Source organism: Atheta coriaria, unplaced genomic scaffold, assembly GCF_025399875.1.
Source record: "Atheta coriaria isolate IRGN ID8LTWV9N9 unplaced genomic scaffold, Caltech_Dcor_3.1 hic_scaffold_7_pilon, whole genome shotgun sequence".
Lineage (NCBI taxonomy): Eukaryota > Metazoa > Arthropoda > Insecta > Coleoptera > Staphylinidae > Dalotia > Dalotia coriaria.
Window position 1 is genome coordinate 2,218,920 of NW_027045449.1, and position 27,231 is coordinate 2,246,150.

At 35.3% G+C, this 27,231-nt stretch overlaps 4 protein-coding genes across 4 annotated transcripts; 2 read left to right on the top strand and 2 right to left on the bottom strand.

The window, feature by feature from the left end:
- Nucleotides 1–15,062: 15,062 nt before the first annotated feature.
- p23 (cytosolic prostaglandin E synthase) lies at nt 15,063–16,607 on the top strand. Its single transcript, XM_065308690.1, has 3 exons — nt 15,063–15,232; nt 15,540–15,626; nt 15,692–16,607. Exons 1-3 carry the CDS (start codon nt 15,219–15,221, stop codon nt 16,134–16,136), a joined length of 546 nt encoding a protein of 181 aa, XP_065164762.1. The 5' UTR covers nt 15,063–15,218; the 3' UTR covers nt 16,137–16,607.
- A 73-nt stretch (nt 16,608–16,680) lies between these two features.
- On the bottom strand, nt 16,681–19,766 carry GlyRS (glycine--tRNA ligase). Its single transcript, XM_065308682.1, is given in 11 exon segments — nt 16,681–16,890; nt 16,955–17,142; nt 17,207–17,428; nt 17,431–17,616; nt 17,619–17,748; nt 17,823–17,987; nt 18,050–18,264; nt 18,321–18,730; nt 18,784–19,130; nt 19,188–19,252; nt 19,657–19,766. Coding segments are annotated over 10 exon segments (2,031 nt in total). The 5' UTR covers nt 19,248–19,252; nt 19,657–19,766; the 3' UTR covers nt 16,681–16,782.
- A 222-nt stretch (nt 19,767–19,988) lies between these two features.
- Mondo (MLX interacting protein mondo) lies at nt 19,989–24,556 on the top strand. Its single transcript, XM_065308681.1, is given in 16 exon segments — nt 19,989–20,333; nt 20,627–20,950; nt 21,228–21,334; nt 21,511–21,707; nt 21,776–21,863; nt 21,866–21,919; nt 21,993–22,085; nt 22,155–22,267; nt 22,322–22,619; nt 22,681–22,859; nt 22,920–23,082; nt 23,144–23,331; nt 23,387–23,620; nt 23,731–23,858; nt 23,909–24,162; nt 24,220–24,556. Coding segments are annotated over 15 exon segments (2,532 nt in total). The 5' UTR covers nt 19,989–20,333; nt 20,627–20,633; the 3' UTR covers nt 24,339–24,556.
- LOC135796597 (transcription initiation factor TFIID subunit 5-like) lies at nt 24,500–26,935 on the bottom strand. The gene is given in 6 exon segments (XM_065308684.1): nt 24,500–25,429; nt 25,488–25,644; nt 25,710–25,881; nt 25,884–26,573; nt 26,576–26,606; nt 26,682–26,935. Coding segments are annotated over 6 exon segments (1,959 nt in total). The 5' UTR covers nt 26,754–26,935; the 3' UTR covers nt 24,500–24,592.
- Nucleotides 26,936–27,231: the final 296 nt, after the last annotated feature.

Sequence of the window (27,231 nt, forward strand, 5' to 3'; positions counted from 1 at the left end):
AGAGTAGTTATTTTCTATTTTTTGTTATATTTCTTAAAATAAGTAACTTAAACTATGACTTAAGTCACATAAACACGATAAATATTAAATTTTGTACTTTTTACATCTTTTTCATCTTGATCTTGACTTATTTTGCACAAAATAAAAAAATTGATCAAGTGAAACCGCCAATGTAGCTTAAGTACCATTTCCGTAAGTCAATATGCATTAGTTCCGATTGATTCTGCGATCTTGTGATACTGATCATCCGCAAGACGACACACTTCCATCTTGTTTCATAAAGTTGCAACTTCCGTTATCAGTCATTACTATATCAATATAAAAATAAATATAAATATAAATATTTTAAATTACTCTAGAAAGTAGTAACTTTAAGCTTAGAGCTTTTTGCACTAAAATTTTTAAATTTACTGCTTTGAAAGTAGGCACGTAATGATAGCAAGAAATATAATTATGACACACTTATATCCATCAGAATACGGTACAACTAATTAATGTCATCTGCACATAACAATAAAATTCTTTTTTCGTATTCATATCTAAAAACTTGATTGGTGTCTATTTGAAATCATCAACTTCAGTTTCTGCCTTCTGTGCGCTTTTGTTTAGCGTGACTAACCGCGTGTTTGGCAATTTTCTAATTGAGCTCAACGTGCACACGAGACAAATCGGAACTAACGGTTCGTTGCGTTTGGCGTTTCGCGCTCACTGTGTGATTACCGCGTTTCCCGCTACCGATCCACCGTCCACCATCTTGAATGCGCGCGTATTATGCTATAATTACGCGTCTAACAATATGTAGCTATAATAGCACTTAAACTAAAAATTCTTGACTTAATTTCATAGAATATGCCAGGCAGGTAGAAATTAACTTCGAAAGGTTATTGTCATTGTGTGCAAAAACAGGTGCGAATGTTTGCTATGCGTGAACTTTATGAAAAAAAAAATACTAAAACGTTTCGGCTTGTTGACTGGGCCAGTTAATTGCGCATTGCGCATTGCTCACTGGTAAACGAGCAATGACTGCACGCTATACGATTCGACGAGTACCGTACACTTACTTTTACACGCAATATGAGTTAAAAATGGAAAAATTTATATGAAACTATTTTTAAACTCATAAAATCAGAAAATATTTAAATCTATATTGATTATTTTGTTATTATTTCTTTCACCTTGTTTATTATTGATTATTTACTTTCTTAAAATAATTATTGTAATAATTTTAATTGTTTGGACTTTCTTCTGCACTTTTTCTGCACCGGTTGTAGATAATATCAATGATAAAAAGTAATAATACCCTTTTACTACTCCGAGGAGCATGATTTATCGCCAATTGCCATCAACATCAAGTGTTATAATAAATAGCAATAAGTTGTAAATTATATAGACGGCTTTACGAGTGACTCGGTGAAATGCGGTGAAATTCAATCGCTCGTGATGATTTGCAAACGTGCGTTGGAACATTCAAAAGCGTTCAAATTTAAATTTAAAACGAGTACATTCGTAAATAATTTAAATACAAATATAGATCTGTAATAATAAAAATACTAAAGTATGAATTTATGTAAAGTAAAGTATGAATGAATTTATTTAAACTGAATGCTTTCTTTATAGTTGAATGTCAAAATTACAGTCAAAGTAACAAAAATCAACAAATTAACAATTCGCGTGAATGAATAAAGTAAAACACATTTAAAGTGTACTTTTATTGTTCAACTTGCTACACAATTGAAATGGTAATAAAATTACTCTCATTTTCTTTACGTTGTACGCTTGTATAGTCTTCATTTTCTCTCATTTTTATTCGAATTTAACTTTTACTTAGTTGCTTCTTTGAATTAGTAGTTTTTAAGCAACTATTTGAGTTTAAAAAAGTTTTTGTTATTGTGCACGGGTTAAAGTAGACTTTTTTCTTGTACTTAATTATCAACAAAGTGTGAAAAACAACACCTGGTTTTGACGTTTATGTCTTCGTACGTGCATTGCAGATGACAATGACTTCAGACCAGACTTTCTTTTCTAATTTCATGTTCAGCTGGAAAATATATTTATGAAGCAGCACGCATTGCAAGCATTTCATTTTCGTGCGGTTTTATGAAACAATAAGTGAAAATGTTTAAGATTTAAATTAATATTAATTCAATTTCACTTTTTGCATATTTTCACGTGTATAATTTATCGGCACGTGTTTCATATTAGTATTCTTATTAAATTTTACTATTATTATTTGATTTATGATAATTTTTTACACTTTTTATTGTTCATGTTCTTGTTTTAGTCTTGTTTCTTTGTGGTTGATTAAGTTTTCTGGTTTGTGGTCGATCTGATCGCTCTGATTGATGGCATTTTAAACAAGTTTCTTGTTGTTGCTCCGACTCTTTCGATTCTTAATTTAAGATATTGCTTATTTTTGCTCTTTGTTGGTTTCGGCTGGCTTTGAAACCTCTCGAAAGAAGACTTGTGTATTGGACGCACAAGTGTTAAACGTTTTAAGTTTATCGAATGTTGACGGCCTTGTCCACTCAAAAATAAACTGGACTAAAGAATGAAATAAAAAATATATTAAATTTGTTTATTCAATACTTGTAAATTAATTATAAACCTAATTATATTTAATAATTTAATATTTCAATAAGTACATGAATAACTTTTTTAATATAAAAATATCGTAGATATTTAAGTTTTTATTTGAATTTTATTCGATTTGTTGAAAATCCAGTGACATTTAACCCACACGAAGCCGATGTAAAAGTTGACGTGGCTTTAAATGAAAATCGTATACGACTCCTCTCACAAATTAACATTTTCTTAAAATTTACCTAATTACATAACAGGTTAGCAGTCAGAAAGAAACTTAAATAAAATTTCGTTGTTTCAATTTCGATTTCGGATTGCTTAATCAACTCAACTCTGCGGTATCATCATTTAACATTTACGAGGTAACATATGCGAAACAAGAAAGTTTCAAACATACAAATGCAAACATTCAAACTGAAACAATGATTAAAGACATCATGTTCATATGAAGTTTTATTCTGCAAATGTTAACAACATTCGCAGTCTCGCATCAAGATTTATAAGTAATTTTTAATATATTTTCACAGACAATATTTTGATAAAAATGTTTTGTTCTATGTTTTTGTCTTTGACTTTCACTCAAATCATTCGAAAACGTCATTTGAAACGCGTTAGTGTTGGTTTTACTCAATTTTCTAATTGATTGTACGTATTCTTATGTAGTGTAGTAGTATATTTAGACTTGATTTCACTTCGATATTTCATAATTTAAATGCATATTAAACTTAGAAAATCAAATAAAAATATTCGCAATAATTCATAGAAAAATAATTCCAATTCAATTCCAATTAAAAATTACCACCTACCTACTCGTATATGGATTCCTATTTATTTATGACTGCGTGTAGTTAAATTCTAAGCAGAACTAAACACTAGTTATGTAAGCAAAGTGTGAATCGCTGTGAACGTCCGAAGAAAATACGAAATTTAAATTGTACATTAGAATTCTACCGATCGCAACATACCTACAGTTTATAAAAATGTATAATGTGTTGCCTAGTAGTCTCGGAATGAAATATTTATATTGACGTGAATGGTGTGGTTATGTATAAGTTTAAATGTTACGTTAAAGTGCAAAATATGACATATTTTCCCTCTGGCACTCAAAATATTACCTAGTTTGCTTTAGAATTATATATTTATTACATTTTTAAACTTTTTATGAACTTTTGCTCTTTAATCATTGCATTTGTAGAAATTGTTATACAGGATAATCAAAAATATTTAAAATTAGTTCTTGTTAGTGTAGATTTTAATAATTTTAATAAGTTTTGCGCCGAATATGTCAATTTGAGTTTAAAAACATGAGAAATGCTAATAATGCACTTTAGCGCCATCTGCGTTTGAATTATCAAACTAAAATTATGATTAAAACGCAATACCAACTTTCATCTCTAATTTTACACCTTTTAAGTTATATTTTTGCGACAAAAAGTAACCTATATTCTTTTTAATTAAATAAACTGTAAAATTCTACAGTTTTATTAAAATTGCTTCAGTAGTTTTTGCGTTAAAGAGTAACAAACATACAAACTCATATTCCCGTTTACTATATCAGATATAATTTATTATTACATCACTACAAAATACATTTTTCTAAATCCTGTCCTTATTTGCATATTTAAACAACACAGTTGTACTCGTATTTGCAATTCTTGGTGAAATATTATGCACATTCGATTTTGTTTCTTAGGTAACCATATTCGATGCGATGCATTCAAACGCACACCTGCCATTAGTTATTACTTATTACATATTACATACCTATATCTAAATACGCTACTATTACACTTCTAGCATTAATTCTCGTAATAGTTGGTTAGTTGTAGTTGCAGCTCCGACTGCGGTGGCATTTAACATTTGAATTTCGATTTGCACGTCTGCGAAAATCGAAAATTCAGTAAGTACTATTTTTAAGTAGCTTAAAGATAGTATAGATAGTTTAAAGTGAAGTGAACACGCCAGATCGCGAATTGCAACAACAACATTTGCATTAAATATGCACGTCTGCACGTGGTTAATGGATGGTTTGTGTTGTTCGAAATTTCGAAGCCTTCGAGCTTTACCGAGCTTCCTGACAGTGTAGTAAATATTCGTATCTTTAGGGTATTCATTTGCATTTTGTAACATTTTACAGATTTCTTTTCTTTTTCTGCGTAAAAGTTCAAATTTGTTACGTGAATAAACAATTTATTTCCTATCTTATTATTTATTTTAATAAATATTTTATTTAAATCAGTATAAAATTATATTATATGAATTTTAATGCCTAGGCAGTAAATAAAATTATCATGCGCAGGTGACTTAACTAAAATAAAATAATATTCGAACTGTTTTTATAGTTTTGAAATAATACATTATTTTTTAATTGGTTGATTAATGATTTATTTATTCACATTAAGTAATCTCTGTATTACTATGTGAGGAATGCGTGTATTACTTAAGTCTTAAGAGTTGAAACCCGGCTATTACTTAATACATTGAGATTTAACTCGAAATGATATTATATTGGTCAACTGGTCGTTGTTTAGTTGTGTTGTGCTGTTGATTTTGTATTGTGTGCTGGGCGGAAAGGATAGGCGGGATGCCTGCGAGCATCACGCTCAACTTACGCTCGACATGCGCTCAACACTTTACTAGCGGATTGTACAGGTTAATACTACAACTCAGCGGGCGCGCAGGTCGGACTTTCGTTTTCGATCGTGCATAATAAATAATAATTTATAATATCGAGTAAATTTACTAATCGTATTAAATCAGATGGGAGATCATTTATTAAATTTAGACAAATAAATAAAATAAAATAAATAAAAATAGACGTAAATTAAGTGTATTTGGTTGCATATATTGGAAAACGTGTATTTTTGGTTGCATTCACAAAATTAAAGTGAAATATTGAGGAAATAATTAATTATATAGTATTTTTAAATATTTTATGTTAAGAAGAAATTAATTTTTCACCTTTTGGGCAAAGAATCTTTTAAAATATTGCAATATTTTGGAAATGCGAGACGAAAAACCAAATAACACTTAAAATTTTATATTCAATAGAAAGTGTGATGATAAAATTTAATAGGGGTCAAATTAATTTGCCTTTTTCATGTTAACCTGCAATGTAAATTTCGATGACCAATTGTTCCTCGCTTCGTGTAATTACCGACGTTCGTGTTCGCGTTTGACCCGAAAGCGAAACTCCTTCAGTGCGAGCCTGAAAAGGTCAATCTAATAAACAATTTAATGCAATTAGGGATTATGATGAATGCGATGGGTCTAATCACGCGCCACATGAACCCGTCCAGAACTAACAACAATTACCAGCAGGCATTTAAAAGAAGCAAATAAAATAAAAGTCTATGACACAAATTCCAAGCAGGTACATTCAGAAAATATTAAATATCGATATAACTTGGTGTAATTGAATATTATGCTTTTGCGGGTTTACATATCTCACGTGTGAAGAACGTAATCAATACAAAATGAGAAATATAATGAAATTTAATAACATTTGTGCGGTGCATTGTAACCAGAGAAGAAATAAAGTCAAGTCTATAAAGCGTACAAAGCACTCGCCACTTTCTTATTGTTATTATATATTACTTCTTGCTTTTCTTCACTTTTTATTGCACATACAGGGTGTAATAGATATAATTCAATATATTATTTAATAGAAAAATATTTAAGTTGTGTTTCACTCGGTGTTTCAAACAATTACAAATTTTCTACATTTCTACAGATTAAGGAAAAAGTTAACTTAACTTAAGTTGAGTTAAGCCATAAAGTGAAAGATGCGCATCGTGATTTATACATTTAATCATTTATTAAATGACGTTCGCACACAATGTGCGGCGTTAATTAGCTATTAATGAGAATAATGGCTTATAATTAAATGAAATGGAAGAAAATGCAATTAAAACTTGGTTTTATTATAATAATATAGTAAATATTATGTATTCTATGATCATTTTTAAATATTTATGAATTTATTATAGAATTATAGAATTATTGCTTGTTACTTGTTGACATTTTGATATTATACAAAGTCTTAAATTTCCAATCTAACTAGCTTATTATATAGAGAATTTTCCGTAGATTAAGACGCTGCGACTGGATCTTAATTATCTTTTTTAGTTTACGAGATATTCGTGATTGAAAAAAATGGACCAAAATTGAAAAATGTCACTTTTTAGCACTTTTAGTTGAGTTTTTCGACCGGTCACTGTAGGAAATATAATTATTTTATATTTTTGTCTGATTGGGAATTTTCCAATCTTTCATAATCAATAATTCGTTGGTAGCTATCGCTTTTAGTTTAAGAGATATTAATTATCAAAAATCGTCGAAAAAAAGTATCAAGCACCCCCTTGGCAATTTTTTCATAAGAATGAAAATTTTATCTCTCAGATTTCCGTTTTAACTATCCTATCTTATAGAAAAGAGTCTGTAGATTAAGACGCTGCGATCAGATCTTAAATATCTCTTTTAGTTTAGGAGATATTCGCGATTAAATAAAATGGACAAAAATTGCAAAATGTCACTTTTTAGCACTTTTAGTCGCGTTTTTCGACCGTTTACTGTAGGAAATATAATTATTTTATATTTTTATCTGATAGAGAATCTTCCAATCTTTCATAATCAACAATTCGTTGTTAGCTATCTCTTTTAGTTTAAGAGATATGAATTTTTGAAAATCGTCGAAAAAAAGTATCAATTTTTTCTTATGAATGAAAATTTTATCTCTTAGATTTCCGTTTTAACTATCCTATCTGATAGAGAATAGTCCGTAGATTAAGACGCTGCGATCAGATCCTATTTATCTCGTTTAGTTTAGGAGATAGTCGCGATTGAAAAAAATGGGCAAAAATTGAAAAATGTCACTTTTTAGCACTTTTAGTCGCGTTTTTCGACCTTTTATCCCATTAAATTAAATTATGTTAAATTACTATCCGATTTTCCAATTTCCAATCTTCTGCCACTTTTCATGTCTCAAACACATGGAAAAACTGGCGCTTTAAAGGTGGAAGTAGAAAAAAATCATTTATTACCCATTATTCCAGTAGTTAACATCTGGCTAGTTCCACGAAGATATAAATTTATTAATATTACAAATAATGACAATTATTATTTTTAATATGTTGTTATTTCTATATGTGAGTGCTTATATTGCGTGGATAGTTTCATTCATTAACCACGCTCAATGTTTTTCTAGTTTCTTGTCTCCTTGTCGATTCGATTCTTGATTGAATTACTTATCACACACACGCTCAATTTAAGTCGACATTGTAGGTATTAGCATTAAAAATGTGTGCGTTCAGGTAATTACTTCATTAATTCATTTGCAACACACTTGTTAAACAAAGAGTTTTCAAGCACTTAGTAATGATTTAAGCATTCGAGTTGGTGTTGAGGTTGATTTTCCTTTTTTAATAATGCATGTTGATTATTATTGTAATAATATCAAGGACGTTTTATGATTTTATTAAACATTCAGTAGGCACAGCGATGTTAATACAAACCTTGTTAATATATGAATATTTTCACAGATAATAACTTCTTATCATCAATATTCTGAGTCATTTAGTATTTAAAACTAATAAAAAAATAAAAATCAATAATTAATAACTACTAATGTTGAAATTGTGATTGTTTTGAGTATAAAAGTATAAAAATGTGAAGTAAATGATTAAATGTTTAAGTTTATGAATTTTATTAATGTTATTCCAAGAGAATTTCTTAATGAATTTGTTTTTGATTAATTTTTATTGTTTAAAAAAATTTTAAGAGAAAAAGTCAAATTTATTTGATGTTAGTTTTCTTTTAAATCTAAACTAAGAATATTAGAAAATCTAAACGTACACGTCTTAAGTTCCATTATCTGTGAGTAAATATTGTTTTGCAAGCACTTTATTACCTCCATTAGTTGTTTTTTGCCCACCACAGCAGTCATCACAACACAATAATCTTTACTATCCGAAAGTGCGATGATTACTTTGATTTCTCGACGTTGTCGTCAACTCTGTTTTTATCCACTTCGATTAAATTATTTATTATACGTTAATGCGTACGATTACTATGAATGCAACTTTCACACGTTGTACGTGCTTTTTGTACAGCGTTTTATTTAAAGTTGCTAATAACAATATAAACATAATCGAATTATTTAGAATGGAGAGTTTATTGACTTTCAAGTTAAATCAAGTTCACATATTGCTAAATCACAAAAAATACAACAAAAATATTATCCCTTAAGTATCGCCTAATTAGTCATCAGCCCAAGCGGAAAGAAACCTTTGAAGCATTACTAGTTCTTCTTCATTTCTTCATTTAGTTTTTTTTTGTTCTTGAGCAGAGTATAAACGTGTCTAAATGGCGTGTTGGCGTCTGGCACGTCTCCGGATTTGATTACACGTCGCCGCCGCACGTTGCACACGCATTTCCTTTCATCCGTTTTCAACTGTACTCTTTACTCAGGCATCAGACGCTACCTATTAGTATTGTATTAGTTAATGATTTCTATTCGACAGGAAAGAATAACCTGTAGTGAACTTAACCACAAAAAAAGTAAGAGTAAAGTAAAATTAGAATAAAACTAAAGCAAGTAATGCAGATTTAAGCTATAATAAAACAACAGATATTTAAATATATACTCGGAAGAGAATAAAAGAAGCGAAACGAAAGTAAAGTAAAGTTTTCGGTCAGCGGGCCGTAGTTTATGTGTGTTTTGTGCACTCTTCCGTGAATATTTAAGTGTTACGTGGGGAATCTTTATTGTAACGCCCTGACAACTCATTGTTTAAAAAATAAACACAAAATGAAGAGATATTACTCACGCCTTAAATATAGGCAACTTAAAATACACAAAAACGCCCTCTACTTTAAAAACTAGTACTATTATTACAATTTCTAACCTCAACATTCATAAGTGAAATATTTTAAACTTGAAACTTGTCCGCGTCATTTACTTCATTATGTATATTATTACGGCCAAAGACCATCGATTTCCGTTAGTTTTCAATGACAGTAACGCGCGCATAAATGGTAACTGTACGTGCAATACGTGCGCATTGTGTTTGCATCTTTTGCATCTACGCCGATGTCTATTTAACGAACCAAGAGTCACCAGAAGATAACTCACACCGCACTTTATGATTATTCAGATTGCTTCGATGAGAGCACACTTCCTGTCATCAAAATCATCAAACGCAAAGAATTCTCTTCATCATTGCATAACTGTGATGTTGATCTTGGTTTCGGTATGTATTTTAAATTATACTCTCGTTAGTTTTCACTGCGCGCGCTCATTAAAGCGTATTTTTCTGTTGAATTAAATAAAGAATAATCAAAAGGCAGGAAACTTCACTTTTCACTTTTATATTCCTGGTTTTCAAGTTTATACTTTACTTGATGAATAAATGAATTATAAAGTCGTTCCACCGTTCTAAACATCTTAAAATCACGCATAGTTCACTTCCATCTAATTATCATGTTCATTTTTACGCATTTTGTGTTATAATTCCCGGTAATCATAAATAATAACAGCATACAACTCACAAGAAGTCGAATATTGAGCGTTTCCTGTTTTGAAGAAATAAAAAAAAAACGAGATTTGTTACATTTGACGATTGTGTGGTTGGTTGCAGTTGTAGAAATGTATAAAACTGACAGAAAAACAAAGTATGATCAAGAACCGAACCGTAAACACAAGGAAAAAACTAGAAATAAAAGCCAACGGAGGTTTCAAGAACAAGAACAACTCCGGTCACATCTCGCATCACAACATGAAGGAAACTGAAATCATTTCCTTGTACCTACACATTTTACTGTTTTTCTGTCAGCCATCAACATCAACCACAAAGCAACGCAGTAAAATAAAATATTCATTATTATTGCTATTGCTACTTATATTACTAACTGTAAAAATGCAATTTTAGGTTATGTGTGTACGTATAATGAGTTGCATACTTTTAGGAGCTATAAAACTCAAGTGTTCTTGGGTTTTCTTGGATTTTTCACTCATCACTCTTCAGTTTAAAAATATTGAGCTTAAAATAAACAGTTTGTAGGTTGAAGTGTGTTGTTTGGTCTGTTTTAATTCAAACAGATTCAATTCTGGATGTATTTTTGTTCGTTTCGAATTGTCATCGAGTTGTTCTTGTTTCACGTTGAATCATTCGCATATATACAATTAGTATGAAATGTTTGGCATTGTGGGGCATCATGAAAGCGTAAAATGTCATACTTTTGTTCTCATTTATTATTTTGGTGGTCAATATTAAACAAAATTTTATTTTTTATTTTTTTTTTTTGGTTCAGATGACTATATTCTTAACTTTAAACTGCAAAATGTGCAAGGTAAGCGTTTTATAATTAGTTTTAAATGTCGAAAATCTCAAACCAATTGCAATCGTTGCAATTGCCATACACAACAACAACAGCAATTGCATTGCATTGCAATCGGTGATTAAAATTTACCTGTGTTACTTCAGTGAACCGACTGAACTCGAAGCGATTAAAAATATCACGACTTTGTACGTTCGCCTTTTCAGTTTTCACCACGCGTATAGTTTAACTTTACAGCGAAGTGCATTTTTGCATGTTCCTTAGCACGCTCACTCGTTTTTTTTTAATGTGTAAGTATTATAATAAAACAATTGCTGCATTCAGCGCGCTGACACTTTACTTACTTGTAAGTAGCGATGCAAGTTGCAATGTTGGGTATCCGCCTACCTTTCGCGATTACAAATTTTGATTTCAATTGCAAATTCGATTGGAAATTATTGCAATTTGCAAAACGTTCAACTCGAAATTGAAAATGCAACTGCCACTTTGCGCAAGCGCGAGTTTAATTGCCACTTTGTGCATTCTATATTAAATTGAGACATTCTATACTTGTGGGTATTAATTAAATATTAATATGGTGTTGATAATTGCATAGTTATTCTAACAATGCATAAATCAATAAATTGTTAACATTTAATCAGTTTTTAAACAATTTTATGTTTTTAAGTAAATTCTTCTTAATCAGCCCTTATTTTTGTTTTTCTTCTTCTACACCTGTTTTTCATCTGTTTGACGTTTATTTTTGGCATCTACAAAAAGCGCATGTTCTTCAACGCTCTTGTAACGTAAAATAAAGCAAGAATATGAAGGTACACTTTGCTGGCAACGTCTGGCACGTGTATTATATAACATTTCCCATCTCTTCTTCTCTTCTTTTTTTCTTTCTTTCTTTCTGCTTTGTCTGTTTTGTCGTCGTGCCCTTGGAAGCCCCTCTGCCATCTGTCCCTGAACGCTTCCTCACGTACTTCACTTCACTTCACTACCCACCAAATATACACATGCGCGTATTTGTATGTTAGAAGGCTTTGTGAAATTCGCCACAAACTCGAAACTAATTTATAATATCCATGCAGTACTTTTGTGTAAGTAAGTAAGTAATAACAACTGAATTGTTGGATAAGTTTCACATGTCTTATCTTGATTTTACGACTATAATGCTCTACGACTTCCCAATTAAGCAATTCGCGTATTGTTTGGACAATAACCATGAGAAATGTAATTAACTATCAACCAAAATCAGTGAATTATTTGTAGATTGGTATTTTGTACGGAAAATTACTTGTAAATATTCAGTTCTTTAAAAATACTAATATATTGCTCAAGTAATACCAAACCAAAACAAAAATTAATGTTTTTCTAATTTCACCTTTAAAACACCACTTTTTGCACGGTTTTGAGACATGAAAAATGACAATTTAATCACGAATAGCCAAAGCCGTGACTAAAGTACATTAGTCACGGAAATTCAATGGAAATAGAAAAAATAGCACAAGCATCACGTCACAAAACGTTGTTAAAGTGCCGTTTAGCGCTCTTGATACTTAATATACTTTTTTATTCAACGTAGATAGTGTAATATCTCTTTGAAGCACGTTTTTAAAAATGAATAAGTTACTAATTGTCAAGTTTATTTAAGGGTATTACTAATATCCTCCCGGCAAAATTTTATTTACTTGAGTAATTATCTGTGACAACACACAAAATTGCGAGTATTCGTATATCTAGTCTACACGTATAAATACCCAACGCGGTGTTAAAACAAAACGACCTTGCTACTCGGCTATAAAATTACACTTGCTCGTCGGTGGCAAGTGGCTAATAATATGTATCTCGTCGTGTGTGAATATTGCTGCAAAAAACGCATTTATTACGGTTAACACCAACAATATACCGCACACACAAGTATAAATAAAAAAAGAATAATCTTAACATTAATTTCACGACGTTCTTTCACGTCGCATACAATAAATATTTAGAGCATGAATAATTCTCTACCTCGATCGATCTATTTATCGCCGTGATAAATAATAATTTATTGAAATGTGTGCACCGCAATGCTTACAATCATGAATCGATTTCGAACACATGTTGCGCACTGACGGCTTTATTACTTTCATTCATACGCATTTATAAATTTGTCGCACGCCGCGCTTTTCCTCGGCTTTCCCGCTCAATCACTTGTTGATTTTCTATCTGGGATCAAATCAGCTTACCACGCATCATGTTTGATATGTGTGCAAACATTGCGAACACATGTTTGATGTAGGAATATTAATTTACGATGATTAATTAATCATAAAAGGAAAAGTTTATAAAATAATTATATATCAACGTGTAAATATGCATTTTTATACACTTATGCGTAAAATACGACATTAATGACATTGAAATAACCTCAAAATAGACAAATCATTAAATAAATCACTACAAGTGCTTTTAATTTATAAAACCACATAAAAATAAAGAATGACATAATAAAAAGTTACTCATTCATGAAAATTGATTCACTCTGAGTATTTTATTATTATTCTTATTATTAATGAATCACTTTTTGCACCGCAGTGCAATTTCCCAATATTATTTGACAAATTATTTGACATCTTTAATTTTAGTCTCATAAATATTCGTCTTCCACTAATGCTTTCGCTCCAATTTTAAATTTACTCTACTATTACTTCTGCATAGGTTAATGTAAGTTATTATTAATAACTTTTCTATCGAAATTTCTTCACACCGCGCTTGTCGCTTCTTGATTTCCTAATCGCGATGAAAGGCCGCGGCTGATGACCGGATAGTAATTTCATCTAAATTGCAATAATTTACTTCTCGGCTTGACTTATAATTTACGTGTGTGCATCAATTGAACGCACCGATGAAAGGATTAAACAGATTAAAGGAAAGCGCGCTGTTAATAACTTGTAATAACTTCATTAATTTATAAAAAATTACGCGTAGAGCAATACTACTGTTTGTTTTGTATTTTATTTTGATTAAAACTATTTTATGGCTGTAATTAATAATTGTTAATTACATAGATTACGTTATTACTTAATTTAACGACTTCCACATTTTAACGATCGTTTTTAACCTTCGTCGTTGTAAATTTTTGTTTGTTTAGCAATTTAATTTTGGTGCGATCGCTAATCGAAAGTGGAAATTGTGAAAATTTAGGTCATATCATATTTTGAGACTTACCAAATTATTATCCTTGAATACTGACATGTTGAATACGATGAAATTCAAAAATATGCGATGCAAATAATCCAAGTGCACATAATTTAATTTAATATTACCAAAATTTCACTTTATTTTGTTTGCATTAATTGTTAATTGAATGTAGAAGTGTAAAAACAGCGGAAATAGTTGTTGGTGTTGGTTTTATCCGCACAGTTGGCGCACGGTATATCCGTTTGATGCACGCGCAATTGTTGTCGTGTTGTCGCGCTGCTCGCAATTGTTGTCGATTTGAAAACTGAAACAGTGCGCGTGCGTTCCGCGTGCGGCATTAGTTTCACACCGCGCGGTGTACTCGCGTCACGATTCACGACTGTGTGACTGAAGCACACCGGTGCGAAACTCACCGGCGGCCTCCTCGACAACACCCGTTGCTTTCTACCATTTCCAACGATCCACTGCGGCCACGGCGTCCCCCAGTGGCCCCAGTTCTCAATGAATTTACGCTACAACTGCAAGAAGTTGATACTTAGAAGTAGAAGACGAAGAAAAAACGGTGATAATTATATTTGACACACTAATACTACATATTTGTACATGGATGTGCTTAGTATTTATCAACATTAACGGTTTTTCTTTGTTTTGTTAAATTTTGCGTTGTTTTTGCGTTTTAAAGCAATTTTCAGTTGTTTGTTACTTTTTGAAATGTCATTTTATTAGATAGGCAACTTATTATACATGTGACATTAATTTCTTAGCAAACAGAATGCCGTGAGCGTTTGTCATTCGTTGACACAAGACTGAAAATTATGTCAAAAAACGAAAAGTGATTATAAGCACTCGTTCGTTTGTGTTTCGTGCGACACGCAGATAAAGTTTTAATCATAATATTACTCATTTTCCATTCGTCGTGTTTATCTTCTGGAATATTCCACAAACTACGAGTTGAAAAGTTGATAGTTTCTCCACGTGGTGTCGCCACACACTATCGCTCAGATCGACTGTGTTCGCCGCTCGCGAGCGGAAAAGCATTTCAGTTGAGTGAGATCGGCGGCTGCCTTGTTCGTAGCGATACGGAAAACGACGCCAGTTTTTAATTTTTAGGAAAAAATATCACACATTCAAGCATGACTGAACAAGTGTAAGTACTTTATACGCATAGAATGCAGTTGAGGTAGATTAGGCAATTATTTTGAGTGTGCGCTCGTTGAGGAAATCAACGTGGTGGTGCCGCTGTGCTGAGACTTGTTTGCGGTGCACGCCATGTTGAATGCTTGTGGCTCGCAGGACGACACGGTTCCCGAACGGACGGTATCGATTCCAGAACGTTCGCGAATCCGTGCGGTATTTACAGCCGCGCGTGGAACGCGCTTTCAACGGACGGGAGCATCTCGCTCGTGTATGGCTGCATGACTCGCACTTAACCTCACAATCATTTCTACTTGCAGGTTACCTCCACCGGTGATGTGGGCGCAGCGAAAAGGACTCGTCCTTGTCACGGTTAACTTAGAGGATGTGAAAGATCCAGACATCAAGTATTTAAATTGTTTACACAAAAATATGAAGATGTATTGCTTTATTTTGTTTTATTTTAATATAGATTCACAAAAAACTCTGTATACTTCAAAGGCACAGGCGGCGTTGAAAAGAAAAGTTACGAAGCGACAATTCCGTTGTTTGCCGACATCGACCCGGACAAGAGCAAGTTCTGGAATCGCGGGCGTTGCATTGAGCTGATGTTACAGAAGGCCGATGAAGAGCAGCCCTATTGGCAGTCCCTCACCTCAACCAAACAAAAGTTGCATTGGGTAAAGTGCGACTTCAACAAGTGGCAGGACGAAGACGAGAGCGGCGATGAAGGTGTCGGCGGTATGGGCCCAGGCGGCAGCGGTGACTTCGAAGAGATGATGCGGCGGATGGGCGGACTCGGCGGTGCCGGTGGTGGCATGGGCATGGGTGGACCCGGCGACAGACCCAACTTTGATGACCTCGACATGGGCGGCAGCGAAGACTCCGACGATGAGGAGGTGCCCGACCTGGAGTAGGCATCACCTCTTCGCGTCGTACACATTTCATTTTTGGTTCTCTTCGATGTTAATAACGCGCCAATCGTTTACAACCGCGCCCGTTCATCGCGAAGGTACACATCTTATTATCATCTTATTATTATTTCAACTTGATTTTTTTGTCTCTTCATGCTACTTCTATTCTCTTCCACATCACGTTTTTTGGTCACAATTTTCTCGCGTACGGTAATCATTCGATTGGTTTCAATAACGTTAATCGATGCTAATCGACAAATTAGTAAGTAATGCGTATCGCCCGCGGGGCGGATCGCGTGCGTGCAGCCGTAGGATAAACCGTAATATCGCAAACAATTGAACAAATGGGAGAAGGGGTGGGAGAGGGCGGGACGTGTTCAGGGCATGGTATAAAGTGGACTTGAGTTCTTCATAATTTTATAAATAACAATAAAATTGTTTTGTCCAAAGAGAAAATGAAAACAATGCCAAATACTCTCTTTCGCAATTCTTCAATACACAAGTAATTCCACATCCTCTGAAATTATTTTTAAAGAAACGTTACTGCTTATATTTGAACGCCTGGTGTGTTTATTTTTCATCTTATAAATACATTACATGGCCTGATACATTAAATGCGCACGTTCGGCGTTGCCTTGAATTTTATTCTTTAATTCTTGGTTTCTTGTTGTTCAAACTTGGGGTATTTTGCGGAGATGTCCTTCCATGCTTGTTTACTGTATGACAAGTTGTGGACAACTTCGGCGATTTCACTCAACTGTAAGATAATAGACAGAATAAGAATAGATGTTTTAGTACTGATTGATTGTAGTTATACGTACGGGAATTCGAACTTGTCCCATTGAGTCTCTCTCGCGGAGAGTAACGCTGTTTGGTTCTTTTAAAGTATCAAAATCGATTGTAATGCCGTACGGAATGGCGATTTCATCTGTGCGCGCATAGCGACGACCGATCGAGCCGGAACTATCATCGACTTTGTGAGAGACGTCAACTTTAGTCAAGGCGGCAGCTAAAATAGTTTTCAAAACGATTAGATTACTTATTATATTAAATTTTTGTGATTTATCACTTACAAATCTGTTTGATGAATGGAGCAAACTCTTCATTAGAACTCAACGGTAGCACACTGCATTTTAATGGCGCTACAGAAGCAGGCAGTGAGAGATAAGTCCTCTGTTCATCATTCTCGCGCTGTTTGAAGCTATGCTCAAAAATAGCGTACATTATTCTGCCGATACCGAATGATGGTTCGATTACACTCGGTGTTATCTCTTCGACATGCACAGTTTTTGATATTTCTTCACACTGATCATCTCCTTGGTCAAATCGAAAGTTTTATCAGCGACGATTAAAGAATATTTTCCTTCAGATTGTAGTTTTGTATCCAAATCGGTGATGTCATCAGAAGATAAGTTATTTAAAGTGTCTGTTATGACTTTAGCGTCCTTTTTGAATGTCTTTCCAAGGATGCCTTTCTCTGGGTGACTTCTACAACATCGATTGTTTTCGGTTCGGCGAGTTTCTTTTCTGCGGCGAGGCGTACTCCAGTTGCTTTGGTGTGTTGGGTGAGATCGTAAGCTGAACGATCTGCACACCCAACACATTCAATCCAACCCTAAGTTGATAAATAATGTTGTTAATTATTTATCAATGTATATTAGTTAAATTTGTTTTAAGTTGAATGCTTACATAAGATGTTAATATTTCGGCATCCCAGCAATCCTGAGCATAGTGAGCCATTTCATTCGCCATGTGCTGACGGAAACGCAATTTATTAGCATCCACACCGGATTGTAGCAGGAATTTTTGAATCCTGGCCATGAAGTATCCCAGAGTTTCATTCGCAACCAATGTCTAAATATTTATAAAATGTATCTCTTAATTTATAAACACTTTGTAGTTTGAAGTTTGCTTACTTTGGAAACAGCTTCTCCGATTTTCACACGTTCAGCTGGTTTACCGTCCATTTGGTTACATGCTGAGTACAAGAGCATTTCAGTGTCAGCAACATCAACGAATTTTGGATGTTTCTTGTCAACTGGATCACAGAAATGCTCAATTTCCGCCATTGTGAACTCGCGCACTCGAATCAATCCAGATCGTGGTGAAATTTCATTTCTAAATGCATTTCCTAATAAAATCAAGTGTTAATTTTCTTTTGTGTTGCGTGTTGCATTGGTTGCTTACCTATTTGTGCAGCGGCAAAGGGTAATCGCCCCTGGTTAAACTCCAACAAGCGTTTGAAATTGACAAAAATACCCTGCGCGGTTTCCGGTCTCAGGAAACCCTTGATTAATCCGGATGGACCAATTTGTGTACCGAACATTAAATTGAATTCGATGGGTTCGGTGAGGTCGTTGCCGGTGATTGGTGATTTCATGTTGTATTTTGTCATTACTGCAGCCATTTCCGATTTGTTCATTCCGTCTAACTTGATGACAATATCGGCACATTCAGCTTTCGTTTCTGCTGATGTTTTCTTATCCGCGCAGAGTTTTTCCAAGTGCGCTTTGATTAAGTGATCCAGGCGGAAACATTCGCCGGATTTTACATCTTTTGTCATTAGATCAGCGAATCGATCCACGTGTCCAGACGCCCTGAATAAAATTAAGTTTTATGTTTTAAGTTTTAAAGTGAGAATTAAACTTACTTGAGGATGGGTTCTGGTGTTAGGATAGTACAATCCACTTCTAACATTTGCTCCTCCAGAACAAAGAATTGACGCCAGCTTTGTAACAAATTTTGTTTGAAAGCACAACCCATAGGACCAAAATCAAACTGTCCAGTGATTCCACCATAGATAGCAAAAGACTGATCATAGAAAAATCTCCTCTTGAGCAAGTCTTCCATCTTTGCTCTGTCAAAAGTTGCATCTTGTGGAATTAAACTTAATTCTTTATCTTCTAAGATCTTTTTTCTTGCCTTGAGTTCAGCTACAGCTTTTTTCACATCTAAATCTGGTGCTCCATCACTTTTCAATTGGCGCACCAAATCGCCCTTTAAATAATTTAAAATTAACTTAATTGATATTTGTGATTAAAGAAAAATACTAACTTGTTCTTTAACATTTGCCCTCAAAGGTGCAAGAATCTCCTCGTGTTGCGGATCGGCCATGGTGTCTAGAAACAGTTGCAACTTTACTTTTCTATGCTTTTTTGTTGAACCCCACTGAGAATAACACACTACACTCGGTAAACTCTTATTAAAGTGATTAAAAGTGAGTTGTAAGGACAAATTCGTGACTTTTGCGTTACTAGTGAGTGAAAGGCTTGACCCGGCTCTTATAATAGTTGCGGGTATAAGTCGCGCAATAGTTGCGGTTCTTGCATATTGCAGCGCTCGCCAAACGGACATTTAAAGTGATGCCACGCTGGCACTCCACTTAAAAGTAAGCAAACAAAGCGAAAAACAACGAAATCTTAAATGGATAAATCTAAGAGCATATTGTTTTTAGGACATTTGGGTGTAAATTGTTTCAAAATTTGTTATAAATGAAATGTGCTAGGATAAAATCGGCTCTAACCTTAATTCCTGGGAATGTCAGATAGCTGAATGTGTAGATGTCAGTGTCAGAATTAGTTTAGTCGACGGTCGACAGGTGCGCAAGGTTCGCTTGTTCACAATGTGTATAAATTATTAATATTTATGAATTTAAACAGTATAAAATCAATATTATTGATTATTTTATTATTTAAAACTTTTGAAAACAGTATGATGCTTAAATTATATTAGAAAACTTACTGATAAAGTGATAGAAGAGATTAATTTGAATGAAACTTTAATCCGACGAACACAGTGTATGTATAATTTGTGTTGTTTACATTTTGACAGCTGTCAGGTGTTTCACTGTTTCGCTGTTTTCGTCGTTTCGTGTGGTTGCTCGCTCTGGTCCCTCAGTTGTTTTCCGAAATCGGTATCAGTGAGGCAAGTAAGCATGCTTGTTGACATCGCCAGCGTCGCGCTGCGAACTCCTGCCTCGCGAACGAGATTGCTCGCGGATTAGTCGGACGCGCATTATATAAGCGTCACGTCGTGCTTGTTTCCCAGCTAGCGCCGCGACAACTTTCTCGCCGCGCAGTACACAACGCCGTTTTCGAGCGTAACCAGGCCAGACAAAGGGCGCCTAGCGATGGACACCAGGAGGTAGTGTTGTGATAAGCATAAACACACAACAAACAGAAACAAAAGCAAGCGAAACAAGTGAGTAACAAGTGTTTGAAAAACCAGCATGTGCACGGCGTGCAGGCAAAGGGAGAGCACGGTTTCAGCCCGCGCGACTTACGAGTGTCTGACCCTTGTCCAATTAATCCTTGATCTCTGCGCGAGTCGTCGCGCGCTGCACGCGCGCTAACGAGAACTATCAACAAACAAATGAACGGGCGATAAGCGAGCGAGCCATGAATGCAAACAGAATGCATTTTTCGATATTCAATAAAACATCAACCAACAACTAACAAAACACCATTTAATTAACATTTAATCATCTTTTGCAGCGAGAAGATGCATCGTGCAATGTTTGCATCTGCTTCGACGGCGCTCGGTGGAGTGGAGTTGGACAAACCTGAAAGGGAAGCGATTCATTCGGGACAGTTTATGGTCTCGCATTTTGAGGCCGAAGCACAGGATGACGAAGATGAACTTGCGGTGCCTGTGCCAGAAGTTGCCGAAATCAAGAACGAATTCGAAATTGTGCCAATCGCGAAAAGCGACCCCAACAAACAGAAGCTGAACACATGCAGGAAACTCATAATCAGACCCCCAATTGGTATTGATACCAGTTTGGCGAAACTCTTTCAATGCATGTCGCTTGCATACAGGTAAGATAAAATTACAATTAACAAAATATATATAAAAACGTGAACTAATTTTCGGGTTAGATTATATTCAAGATAAATAACACGGTTTAATCCGGTTTTTAATCTTTTGAGACGAATTTATACGTTTGATTCTATTGTTTACTTACAACTTGTGTGTGTGTGTGTGTAATTATCTGAGTTTGTTTGAATTGTTGGAAGTTCAAATGTTTTGAGCAAACATTAAGCAAACAAAAGTTACTAGATTGTCACTCGTTCTAATACCGCATGGTTTTTCTAGGCAAAAACTAACTTCACCCAAATGGAATCGGTTCCGTGGCATACGACTGCGCTGGAAGGACAAAATACGACTGAACAACGTCATTTGGAGATGCTGGCACATGCAGTGTACGTTCTAATCTTCATAAAACGCATTTAAGTTTTCATAATCATAAGTGCATACATAAATCATAAAGCAACTTTTGTGTAATGAAATGAAAAGCATTTATTGCTCATAGTATAGTTTGTTATGTTGTGGAGAGCGATCAAATGGCATAACGGGTTTTGTTGTTTTGTTGTTATAGTCATAAAGAAGCGCAATACGATGATTTGCCAATTTGCGTCGCCGCTAGATGTCGACACGCACAACAAACCGGAGGCGGTTGTGCTCGAGGGTAAATATTGGAAGCGTAAATTGGCGGCTGTTACCGCTGAGTACAAGAAATGGCGAATGTTTTATCGCAATCAAGTGATGGGACACAACAAAGATGCTGCAGACATGGTAAGACATAAAATAAAAATGCGTGGGTTGCCTATCTTTTGATGCGTATTTTTTTTTGAATTTTTTAGCTCGAGTTAGAATTGTTATCATGGAATGCGCAACCAATGGACGAGAACATGATGGTGGATGAGGATTACATGGGGTTGATGAGTGATACGCTTTTTCGACGATAACAAATCAACCGTTTCCTTTTCCCGATACTCGAGAAATTGGTGTGTATACATTTTTATTGTGGCGTGTTTTGTGTTGATTTTTGCTTTTGGTGATTTGTTTTGCGTGGAACAGCGAAAGCTGGTTTGGCCGATTTTATCCAACCGAGCTTGGGACCTCTGCAGCCCAATTTGGAGGACTACATGGATACATTTGAACCATTCCAAGGTTTGTTTTGAATTTTTATTAAATAAATACGCGAAAGTAGTGTCAAATTTTATTTAAATTTAATTCTAGATTTGATTTGTGGAAGACTTGCTACTGTACCTGAAGAACACCACCAGGCTGTTGCTTTTAAAAACGACATGTGGTACCCGGATTATGGGAACTTATCAAGTAGCAGTATACCAGTAAGTTTTTCTTTAAGTTATTAATTATTTTATGCTGATTATTTTTAAATTTAGGTTCATCCACCTGTAAACCTTCCAATCGAAACATATCCAATGCAACCGCCTCAGCTGCCACCACCTCCACGACCCCAACATGTCCCTGTAAAGCCGCCACCGACGCTGGACTACGCTGACCCTGCCATGTTTGCGCCGATGATCTCAAAACCACCGCAACCCACACAGCGTAAAGCGCATTCGATGGATCTTGTGCCTATGCCTACGAAACCTTTCATGTCGCACGTCAACCAAGTGAACCAAATTAACCAAGTCAATATTGCAGCGAGTCCTAGTTATACTTCTAATCAAATTCAAGGTATTTTTACCATTTTATCTTTAAAATATATAATTTATTGGTTTATAAATAATAATTTTAGATACTCATGATATGGGCAATTACAAAATGCCCAATTCCACACATTTAGCGCAGCAACCACCGACGCAAAGCTATAAATTTGGGGCGCCGACGTTGCCCAGCATTAAATTTACATCACAAACCACTTCAGGTGGTAACGACGCTCAATCGCATTTTAATTCGCATTCACTTGAAGCCAAAGTGAGTTTTAAATCTTTCTTTTACTATTTTCATTTAATTTTTTTTTATTTGTGTGAGTAGAAAGACGACAATAAGGTTGTAAAACCACGAAACGCAAGAGGCAGGCCACGCTCAAGATCCAACACACGTGAACCTTTAAAAAAGCCGCCGCTCCTCTCGGCCGTCAGTGATCCATCGCTTATCACTTCCAGCAACAGTGCCTTGTTGACGCAGCTACTTAAAAGTAAACTTTTTCAATTTTATTTATTGCTGATATACTTCATTAAGGATTTTTTCACATGAAGATAACGACGGTGCTTCGACGTTGAGCGCATCGCGGGTTATTATGCCGCTTGAGCGCAAAAGCGCCAGTTTTGTGCGCGTTAAAGAGGAGGTGACACCAATCTCCATTTTGCCACAACCTGCGCCCACGACCCTTATACTCACACCCGTGAGTATGACACCAATACGGCAGACAGTCAACATTGATCCTGTAAGTTGCAGAATAAAAGTTGAAATCAATTTGTTTTTATGATTTTTATTTTCAGTTAATGATCAACACAATAAATGCATCGAACAGTAGTCCAGGTCTTCCAGAAACATGTCTAAATTCACCCACCCCATCGCAGGATTCGATGGGCAGCCCAACTCGTGATTCAAGTCGGGATTCTCGACGCGCTGGTCATATCCATGCCGAACAAAAACGACGCTATAATATTAAGAACGGTTTCGATATGATCCACTCGCTTATTCCGCATTTAAATCAAAATCCTAATGCTAAAGTAAGTAATTTACTAAAAATTTGAATGATTTGTTATAAATTGTTTTTTTTTTCTCAGTTAAGTAAAGCAGCTATGTTACAAAAAGGTGCAGAGTATATAAAACAGTTCAGTTAAGTAAAGCAGCTATGTTACAAAAAGGTGCAGAGTATATAAAACAATTACGAGCTGAGCGAAACATGCTTACCGAAGAAATGGACAGTTTAAGACAACAAATTGAGGCGTTAAACACTTCGATTAGGTAAAATATTTATCCGACAGTTATTCTTAAATTTATTATTCAATTTTCAGTAACTGCCAATCACTGTTGCCCGCAACCGGCGCACCAGTCTCGCGCCGGCGCGATAACAAACTACAAGAAATGTTTGACGAGTACGTGCGCACGCGGACGGCGGAAGACTGGAAATTCTGGATTTTCAGCCTTCTTTTCCGACCACTTTTGACGACATTCAACAATGTGGTATCCACGACGAGTATGGATGATCTGTACAGATCAACGATGCTTTGGGTTGAGCAGCATTGTACTTTAGTTGATCTTCGACCAAGTAAGCCACAATTTATTTCATTAACCTCCATTTTACATTTTGTATTTATATTTGCAGTTGTTCTCAATTCTTTGAGATATGTATGCACCAAAACTGATATTCTATCAGAGCCTGAAAAGCTACCCGAGGAAGCTCGCCAGATGGTCCAGTCAACCCATAGTCATCCCGCGCAATAATCACACATACACGCACACACACACAAACCCAGAATATGAAACAAATGAACGTACAAAGTAAGTAAAGCGGAACACATGAGATACAATAGTGAGAATGTGAGTTTGTTATGAGAGTTTATATATTTGGTAAAGCGGCTTCGAGAAACAAAATCACGTTTGGATTCTTGCCATATATTTGTTGCAATTTATTCAATTTTATATACATAATACAAAAAGAATATATATGTTAAAAAAAGAGAATACTAAACAAAGCTTTAAGGAATTGGTGCAATTCCATCAAACATGCTAACAGCTAAGAGTAGATTCCTTCTTGTAAAGTGCAAATGCAACAACGGACTGTTTTTCGTCGCGTATGTCCATAACATATAGCTGTCCCCAGTCTTCACTTCAGGATTGTGCGAAATATTCACATCTTCTGAGCTGCACTCCTCGACCAGTTTATTAAAGTCCCACATTTTGATGTTGCAATCAAGCGACCCTGACGCCAACACATTACCACATCGACTAAACGTTAGAGAATGTATCGGTTTGGTGTGGCCATTCAACTCAGCCACGAGGTGACCATGTGCAAGGTCCCAAATCAAAATGTTGCAATCCGCTCCAGCCGATGTGAGATAACGCCCGCAAATACTGAAGGCCAAGGTGTGGATCGGGGACTTGTGACCCGTCATCAGCCGCACATGATTTCCATTCGTGACATCCCAGAGGCAGACACGACGGTCACTTGAACCAGTTGCAATATAATTCGAATTCGGATGGAATTGTATGACATCAACGTCTGAGAAATGGCCGGCGAATACTCTCAATGGTTGGTAATGATCAGTCGCCCATAATCGAGCGGTTCTATCATAGGAAGCCGTGGCGAAGTAATAACCATGCGGTGAGAACTTTACATCCCAGATTGGAAACATGTGGCCTTTGTACACCACCAAACAAGTCCAGATTTGTAAACTCCAGAGGCGCACTGTGGAATCCTCTGAGCAACTGAGGAGTAATGTGCGGTCGGGTGAGAATGAAACGGCATATACGTTGCCGCTGTGACCGTAAAGTGAACGCGCTGTTTCTCCTGACCTTTCATCCATCATCCTTACCTAATGCAACAGGTAAATATTAATTAAATTATTATTCAGCGGTTTGTATTAACATTACCAAAACATCCTCTGCTTCAATGTTGATATCTTGCAATTGTGAAGCTGTTTTCAGCGCGCGTAACTTTTGTGGAACCAATGTCCAGACTTTAACTAAAGAGTCTGAAAATCCAACGGCTAACATGCTTGAGTCTTCAGTTATATCCGCACAGCTAACTCTGAAAATGATTATAAATATTAAATTATGAAACATTTGTTTAGGTTTGTAAAATTTAGTAATTACGTGTGATTTGCGTTTAGCAGAGTGTAGCAACAAATCGACGGTTGTGTATCAGCGTTCAGATTAACACGCTTCGACGCCTCGCGAAGAGCCTTTACTTTCTCCACCTTATCATTATCCTTCAGATCAGGAATTGGTATTCTGTCCTGAGGCGGTGCATTAGGATCACTTTTGTTTTCTTTGAAAACAAGGGATCTTTCTTAGCCTTTTTCTTTTTTGGTTTGTCCGGTTCGCCGTCATTGTCGTCCTCGTCTTCTGCAGGTGCAGCTGCAAGTGATTGAATATCTGGAGCTTTGGGTATACCATAATAAACCTTTGACTTGTTATCCTGTCTGGTGGCTTCACCAATCATTGCCCCTGATGTGGCATCAATCTGTGTTTTATTTCTTGCAACACCTTCATACATGTCAAAATACAAGTGTTCCTGCACTATGTTCATTAGTACAGAAGCTTTCTTGTCATGCAAATGCCTCTTGAGTAGTGATAATGTATCCCTGGACATTCTGATGATGAATTGATTTGATTTAAATGTGTCTGTTAGCTCATTTCCATTCATGTGGTCTCTTTTTGTGACCAGTGCTAGTTTTTTCAAATCATCCTGATAGTAGAAATCTTGTTCAGGGCCAAACTTCTTCATTAGGGCTATGGCTTTCTCCTGGTGGCCATTGTAGACCAATTCTAGGTACATGTGTACTAATATTGGATAGAGTATCATTCCTAGTTCATGTTTGTAAATGTCTAGGGAGCTTTCCACAAAACGCTTGAGTTCTACGTAGGAATCTTCATACTTTTCTGGATCTCCATCACTTTTGTAGCCTGTAAGGACGCTGCTTACATCGGATTCTTGACCTTCGATATTTATATCGATGTTTGCTTCTTTTTCAGAAGTTCCTCAGTGCCCTGTTTGTTGTTTAAAATATAAGGTAATATTAAGTAAGATAAACAGGTTAGCATTTAATTATTACTGATTATTACCTTTAAATTGTACTTTTTCAGAATTTGAAGCACTGCGGCAAGTTGCGCCTTATCAGCCGCCGGTGGATGCATTTTGCAGTGATTTTATTTGATTCGATTATTAGTGAAAATTAACGTTTGTTTGTATGATTTATCAAGGCGACTTGATGCATCCGTTTGGTTTGTTTGGTTCCTCATTAACCATGTCATGTGTAGATGGCAGTAGCGTGTTAATTTTTTAAAAGTTTGATCAGAGGAATAATTAAATTTATTATTAGTTGAAATAGAATTTGGCAGCAGATACTAACAATTCCACGTTTGACCTCGGTAACAGTTTGTAGTATTTCGCTGCCGCTAGTAGTGCCAACACAGGCATAAATGCATGTAAACAATTTTTTTGTTCGCCTTCAGCAAACACTATCGCTATTTCAATTGTGATAGTAACCGCGTGCAGTTGCTATCGGCTGTGTGCAATTCAACGTACACGCAGTTCCATTTCGGTCGTCGGGTGAATAGCGCGTGTTTATTGCGACTAGCTTTCTTTCTTCAGATCATAATTAGATTAATCGCG

Bases quoted from the DNA above. Each gene is read 5' to 3' on its own strand.
- p23 (XM_065308690.1), top strand. The intron at 15,627-15,691 runs GTATTTAAATTG...ATTTTAATATAG, and splicing joins GTGAAAGATCCAGACATCAA to ATTCACAAAAAACTCTGTAT.